The sequence below is a fragment of the Rhea pennata genome, chromosome 27, assembly GCF_028389875.1.
Source record: "Rhea pennata isolate bPtePen1 chromosome 27, bPtePen1.pri, whole genome shotgun sequence".
In the NCBI taxonomy this organism is placed as follows: domain Eukaryota; kingdom Metazoa; phylum Chordata; class Aves; order Rheiformes; family Rheidae; genus Rhea; species Rhea pennata.
Window position 1 is genome coordinate 717,605 of NC_084689.1, and position 7,508 is coordinate 725,112.

Sequence of the window (7,508 nt, forward strand, 5' to 3'; positions counted from 1 at the left end):
CAACTTCACAAAACCATGTATTAAAAATGCATGATTTTAAGAAACCTACTGCCACAGCAAGAGGCCGTGTAAATGCACCCAGTGTCCCCCAGCTCCCCGTGCCACCGTGGAAGCTCGTGCATCGCCCCGCAGCTGCAGGCTACGACCATCAGATTCCTCCGCAGTGTGGGGCCACGCTGAGTCTGCCAGGTGATCAAACGTGCACAGCTTAATGAGTTACTGCTCATCAGCAGAGCCACTGTCACTGTCTGCGTGCAGGTTCCCACCCCCCGTCACTGCGGAGGCAACTCTACAGACCCAAAACCACAGAGCGGAGGCAGAAGGGGGCATGCAGCCCAGGACTGTTTTCAGTAGAGATGAAAGCATTAGAAACTTGGTCCCTAAGAGTTCCCCCAAAACCCACATTTCCAGCTTTGCTTTCTTTCTAGAGAATTACATGAGAGCAGCCTGCTAAGAGCTTCATTGCTGGCATTAAAGAAAACACACACACACATGAAGCCTGGTCCCTGCAACGAGCAGGAAGAGATGCCAAGGCACAGCAGAGCTGGGGTGGCAGAGCCCACCCGCTGCCTCTGCTGTCTCCCAGCCGTCCTTGTCCCGAGAGCGCAGTCTCAGACAAACCCTGCCCGCACATGTGGCAGTAGCAGCACTTTTTCCTTTACCCAAGGCCACATGGCCAGTCGCCATCCCCTACTCGCCAAGGGCACCGAGGCACTGTCACAGCAGAAGAGCTGCAGGGGCTGTTCAGTGGACGCTGGGTGGAAACACATCTTCTTGACTGCGTAAGAAAAGACACTGTCCACTCCACAGCACTTGAGCATCTGCCTCCTTCCATCTGCAGGCTCTCAGGCTGGACACGGGAGAGCCACAATTCCCAAGGGCTGTAAGAAATGGCTGCTCCCTTCTCTAGAAACAGAGGTTTCATTTTGTTGCTCAGAAAAATAGATTCATTAAAAAAGAGATATAAAAAAAGGGAAGGATGAAAGGAGAAATACTGGAATGATGCTGGCAGTCGGGTCTGTACAGGAGACGGTACGGGGCTAGGGATGACAGCATCCCGCTCAGTAGCTCTCCTCCTCATGGTAGTAGTGGTACCCAGGCGGGTCCATGCTCTGGTCGCAGGTGGCATTGGCCACATCGCTCTGGTTGCCCTGGGGGCAGTACTTGGGGTCATAAATTTGGCGGCCCAAGCCAAAGACCTGGCCACTCTGGTTGGCCCCCTGGTTGGAGCCCATCTGCAGGGACATGGAAGAGTTGTCGCACTTCTCCAAACCCATCTTGGCATCGTAGATGTGTCTTCTGGTGCCAGGAGCTGTCATGCCCACCTGGAGGGAAACGAGGAAGCAGGACTTGGAAGTGTCCCTCCCTCCCTCCCGCTGCCTGGCTGTGGGCTGCTCCTGGACCCCTTCTCACCTGGCTGGCACATTTGTTGGTGCCCATCTGGAGGCTGATGGTGGAGTGGTCCATGGGTGGCTGGATCTGGTTCTTGGGATCATAGAGGTGCCTCCTTGTGCCATAGGCTGTCATGCCGGACTGGCTGGCGCATTTGTTGGTGCCCATCTGGAGCAAAGGGGTCCAGTGGGAACTGAGCTCCCACCACTGAGATCAGCCCACCCCACTGCCCAGCACCAGCTCCTCCCTCCCCATCTTTCCTTTCCCAGGCCCAGCTTTCCAGGGCCCGAATGCCAGGGCTTGGACATGGAGCCAAGATGGTCCCAGTTCCCCAGGACATTCATAGCATCTCAAGGCTCTGATCCCCCCAGCCATGCGTGGAGCCACCAGCACGGATGCTGAGGGTGTAATATACTGGGGCACTCCCTTGACCGAGCCTCAACTCCCAGCCCCTCAGAGCACTTGTGGGGAGCCCACCTGCAGCCCAATCACACACTGCCCAGCCTTCATCTTGGCCTCATCAAAGTTCCTCTGCTGCTTCTCTGAGTACTTGACGCCGATGTCCACGCCACTCTGGATCCCCTTGGTCTTGGCCTGCCGGAGAGGGGCGGTGATGAAGGACAGGGCCCTCACACCACTGAGCATCACCCTTGCCAGCAACACCATGAGGAGTCACACACACCACCCCCAAAACAGCACAGAGCGAGCAGCAGGATTGGTGGCAGGACGCACCGCTGGGCCTCCAGCTGCCCCCGAGGTGACCACACCATCTGCAAAAGTGGCCGCTGAGGGCACCTCCCACACCAGCACGGTCGGTGCTTGCGCCCTGGCACTCACCATGCCCGCCAGCGCCAGCAGCGACACCTGCACCTGCGTCATGTTCCCACTCTCAAAGAGGTCGTTGGCTTCGAAGAGGTCGACCGGGTTCATGCCGTAGCTGGCCATGGCCTTGATGAAGTTGGAGAGGTTCTCGAGCTGGCGGCAAGGAGGGGAGAGGGCTCAGGGGTGGCAGTGGAGGGCAGGGCTCCGCGGCAGCCGGCCCCAGCCCAGCGTGCTGCCCACACCTACCTGGTGCCAGTTCTGAGCCGAGCGGTTGATCTTCCTCACTGAGTTGGGCTGCAGCTTGTTCATGAGCCTGGAGGGGGAGAGCAGTGAGCAGGGGCTGCAGCGGGCAGGGGCAGCCCGGCGGGGCTCACACTGGCTGCCTGCGAGGCCGGGAGCGGCACGAACCAGGCAGCTCTGACACGGCCACCCCCAGGGGAGCTCCAGGATCTCGGCCGAGCAACCCGCTCGCTTCAGGCTTTCTTTGAGTGGAAGCTTTCCAAGCTGCTCCAAAGCAGCATCACGCAAGAGGCCCTGCCGCACCTCCCGCTCCCACCCCTCGGCCGCCCCGCGGGCAGGTCTAACCCCTGGGAGCAGAGCCCAGGTTTCCTTTGCGAGGGAAGCAGGGCGACTGCCACTGCCCGCTCCTGGCTGGGAGCAGCCCCTGGCTGGCAGCACCGGGCGGCTCCCACAGCGTCTGCCCAGCACGTGGCAGAGCCACCATGGCCACCACACTCAGGGCCACCCCTGCGAGCCAAGCCGCAGCCACTCGCGGGAAGCGGCGGGTCGCAAGCAGCTCAGCTCCTCACTCACCCGGGAGCTGGGTCAAGAGCCCTGCAAACAGCTGCCGCTAGGCAGGAGGAGGAGTGGATTTTCCCCGCGGTCACTCCTGGCAGCTGCGGAGCTCTGCTGCTCGTCACCGCAGGCGGCTCCGCAGGCTGCACTCTGGCATCGGAGCCCTCCTTCCCCCGCCGCTTCCCAGGTGGCTCCTGCAAGCCGGGGGGAACCGCCAGGTCCCGTGGGCTGTCAGAGGGCCCAGGAGAGGGACACATCCCTCGGTCCGGCTGTGACGCTCCAGGACCTGCAGCTCCACGCAGAGCACGGGTGCTTCAGGAGCAATTCCCCGCCAAGCGTGTCCTGCACGGAAACCCGCCGGCTCCCACTGGCGAGGGCTCCTGGGAGAGGCTGGGGTCCCCGAGGGGCTTGTCTCCCGCTTCCCAGCATCACCCGGTGAGCGACTCACTCGCAGAGGATCACGCCATCCTTCAGCCCCTTCTGGAAGTCAGGCCCGATCTGCTGCCCGGTGACGCTCTCGATCCAAGTCCTCAGCTCAGCCTCCTTCTGCGGGTCGTACTTCTGGGCAAGCTGGGAGGGAAGGGCCGGGGGCAGGTGAGGTGCCGCCCCGAAGCGCCACAGCTCCCTCCTGCCGGCAGAGCCTCGCAGGGCCCGGGGCAGCAGCCCCGTCCCGGCTGGCCCCCGCCGCCGCTGCCCCGCCTGCCCCTGCAGCAGCGAGCGCATCCAGCATCGCTGCAGCACGCCGGATCGCTTGGGTGGCCAAAGGGATACCGGACCGACTACAGCTTCCTGGCACAGAGGAAACCCCGGTTCAGCAGCGCCGGGAGCTGCCCTGCCCTGCGAGAGGAGGGCGGCGAGGAAGGAAGGACGGAAGCAGCAGCCCCAGTGAGGAGTGGGCAGCGCCAGGGGCTGGCGGCCCGGCACCACCAGGTTTAAAGACGCTGCATGAGCCCATCACAGGGAGGGGATGGGCGCGATGCAGTGTCGGACCCCAGCACTGGCACGGGCTGCATCCTGCACAAGACCCAGAGCGCAGGCGACCCAGAAGCTTCTGAAAGTTTCAGAGAGGAAGAGGAGGAACCGCCTGCATGGGCCGAGGGAGGAAATGGGCTCTCTCCACCAGCCCCGAGGTTTCTCTCTGCTTGAAGGGGGAAATCAGCCCCCAAACCCTGCCAGGGGCCAGCCCAGCTTGCCTGCTGCCAGAGCCCATCGGAGAGCCGGACAGCCTCTGGCAGCACTCACAAACTGCAAGTGGCTACGACACGAGGCAGGAAAAGGCTCCTCATTGAGAGCTGATCCTTCGATTACAGGCCAAGACCCACTCTTCACTCAGCTACAAGTCATCCCGGCACGAGCGGACTTCACACCCGGTGACCAGGTGGGACGGGGCTCGGCCCCCGCTCTGACGGGGTGGTCAAACCTGGCCAGGCCCTGGTGCAAGCAGGGCATCCCTGGCAGGGACCCGTGGCTCCTCTGCCGTGGCGATGCCGACGCCGCTCCCTCCCGCGGGGCCGAACACGCCGCCCGGCAGATTCCTCGGTCACCGCGGCTATGCCAGGAATGCGAGCGCCTCCTCCCAAATGGAGACCAGCTGCCCGGGCCGGGAACGGCTCAGCTCTTCCCCACCAGGAAATGGGAACGGACTCCACTGAGCCAGGGCTGGCAGCTCCCGGCACTGCAGGAGACGGGGGGCTGCAAACCTGTCCCTGTTCAGGCGGGAAGGAGGAGGCTCCAAGGCAGAGCCCAAATCCCCCCGCTCGCGGCCCTCTCCCCCGGCACGGAGCTGTGGTGCTGAACTGGCGCTGGCTGTGCTGGGCTCACGTGTGGCAGGGGATGCTCAGCTCTCGGTGCCTGCGGGATCTGCGCCCGCGGGTGATGCTGGGTCTGTCACACTTGTCCATTCATCCAAGCACAGAGGGGAACTGCAGGGACCCAGAGCCAGCTCCGACCGCAGCCCCCACTGCAATCTTTGCCCGTGTCTCAGTTTCCCTTTCCTGCAGCGCTGGAGATCCCCCTGTCGCACGGGGCCGTGCAAGGAGCAGCGAGCCAGGGCCTGGACCCGCCTCGGCGGCTGCCCTCACCCCACGCACAGCGGGGGAGCGCGGAAAAGCCGCAGCACAGCGAGCCGCGGTAGCCTGGCAGCTCAGCGGCTGCCACCATCCCGCCGCGGCCGCACGGGAAACGCCGTGGTGCAAAGCTTCCCGCAGGCCTTTCGCAAGAGGCGAAGGGGCGAGAGGAGCCGCCGGGAGGGGCCGTTCCTTCCCGGAGCTGCCCTGGCAGCGACTGACGGCTCGTCCGCCCGTCGGTCCCGGCGCCCCGTGCCCGGGACAGCAGGGACCTGGGCGCAGGGAGCCGCCGGGGCGGGGGGGACGCGCGGCCTGTCCGTCGCCGGCGCGCAGCCCCCCTTGCGGCAGCGGCGCCGGCGGGGGGATTTTGTGCTGCGTGACCAGCGCGTGCCAATTCCTCCGTGGAAGCGCGGGGGCTTCCGCAGCGGGCGGCCGAGGGGCCGGGGCGCGAGGGAGCCGCCTCCCACGTGGGCCAGTCCCCCCCGACGCAGCCCCGTCTCCGGGGGCCGGGAAGGGGCCGCCGGGTTAGGGTCGCCTCCGGCAGGCGCAGCGGGGCCGGGGCGCTGCCGGCGTCTCGCTGAATCAAACGGAAGCGTCGCGGGCCAGTGCCGAAGCGGGGCAGTGGGCGCCCCCCACGCCACCCGGGGCCCCCGCGGCGCCGGGACCCGTGGCACTGCCGGGCACCGCGTGCCGGGAACCCCCGGGCTCACGGATGCGCCGGGACCCCCCGACTCTCCACGCCGGGGAGCACTGGGACCCCGAGGCCGGCGGATGCGCCGGGACCCCCCGACTCTCCACGCCCGGGCGCCGCCGGTCCCCCCCGACGCCCCGGACCTCCGCGGTTGTGCGCGCCCCGGCGCCCCCGGCGGCTCACCCGGTTCTTGACCTCGGCGGAGAGGCCGTAGGACGGGCCCTTGTTGAACTGGGAGCTGCTCATGGCGCGGCGGGACGGGACGGGACGCGGCGGGACGGGACGCGGCGGCAGCAGCGCGGAGCAGCGGCACCAGGCGGGGCGGGGGCGGGGATGGCCACGCCCCCGCGCGCTGATTGGGTGAGACCGAAATGCCCAAATAAGGGCAGGAGCGGCCGGATCGTCGTGGGGGGGGGTCTGCGTCCGGGGACCGGGACACGGGGACACCGGGACGGGAGGGGGAGCCTGGCATGGGCTGGAGCCCCGCGGCCGTGGGCATCCCCGCACGCGTGTGCCCACGTGTGCACACACGGGCACGTGCAGATGTGCCCCCGCGTGCATGCACATGCATGGGCAGGTACAGGTGTGCACACCCACGCACACGTGTACTCGTGTGCAGGCGCACACATGCACGCTTGCGTGCACACGCACCTGCACACGCAGGTGTGCACGCCCGGCCACGGGTGCACCTGTGCGTGCACACACCCACATGTGTGCATACACACGGGTGCATATGCACAGGTACTGATGTGCACACGTGTGTGTGCCCATGTAGGGTCACACACTTGCACAGAGATATGCACACACACAGATACAGCTATGCACCCAGATGTGCACATAATACACCCCTGTGCAGACACACGTGTACACACTTGCACGTACACATATACATGTGCACAAGATAAACACACACATTTGTGCATGCACATCTACATGCTCAGGTACACACTTCCATACATACATGCATGCATGCACAGAGCCATGTACACACACGTGTGTGCACACACGCGTGTACCCGCACGGCTGTGCTTGCCCTGCTGCTGCTCCTCACCACTATGGCTGATTCAACATGCCCGGAGCCCCATCCTGCGCCGTGACCCTGGCCCATCGCTGCCCGCTCAGAGCCCGACGCTGGGCTCCGACAGCCCCGGCACGGCATGACACAGCACGGCTGGCAGCCCCCAGGCCCGGGCCACGCTGCTCGACAGGCACATCGGCGGGGAAGGGGCGAACAGCGGGCTGGGAGTGGCGCTGGCGCCTGCTCCGGCCCGGGGAACCCCAGCCCCTGCCCGCCCCGGTGCGCGGGGATTTTCCAGGCGCCGTTTCCCGGCCCCGTGGCCGGTAGATGGCACAGGAGAGACAGCATCGGTCCAGGCCTGGCACTGGGCATCCCCCGCAGCAGCACGGCCGGCCCCAGCAGCCCCAGCTGTGCCCTGCCGGAGGGAGTTTTCCCTGGGAAAGAGCCAGGGTCCAGCCCTCGAGCCGCCCCGCCGGGCACTGGGAGCGGGGCCGGGGGAGCCGGGCTGCAGGAAGGGGCTGGGAGCCGGCCCAGGGGCCGCAGCAGCACCGGCCCTGGGGAAAGATCTGGGCAGCAGCGTGGCAGCAGCGTCCTGGACCCCCATTGCTGGCGTCCCCTGCTCAGGGCACCCCAGGGCCTGCGACCATTCCTCTCACACAGGGATTTTACTCCCTATGTTGCTCCGGATGCGCCTGTCTGAGCCAAAAATAACGTTGTGCGGATG

The 7,508-nt window shown here is 65.7% G+C and overlaps 1 protein-coding gene across 1 annotated transcript; it reads right to left on the bottom strand.

Annotated features, from left to right (window-relative positions):
* CNN2 (calponin 2) lies at positions 1–6,046 on the bottom strand. The gene is made up of 7 exons (XM_062596061.1): positions 5,950–6,046; positions 3,458–3,579; positions 2,461–2,527; positions 2,230–2,367; positions 1,870–1,986; positions 1,414–1,560; positions 1–1,325 (listed from the first exon to the last, which is right to left on the bottom strand). The coding sequence occupies exons 1-7, from the start codon at positions 6,010–6,012 to the stop codon at positions 1,062–1,064; spliced, it is 918 nt and encodes a 305-aa protein (XP_062452045.1). The 5' UTR covers positions 6,013–6,046; the 3' UTR covers positions 1–1,061.
* Between the last annotated feature and the right edge of the window lie 1,462 nt (positions 6,047–7,508).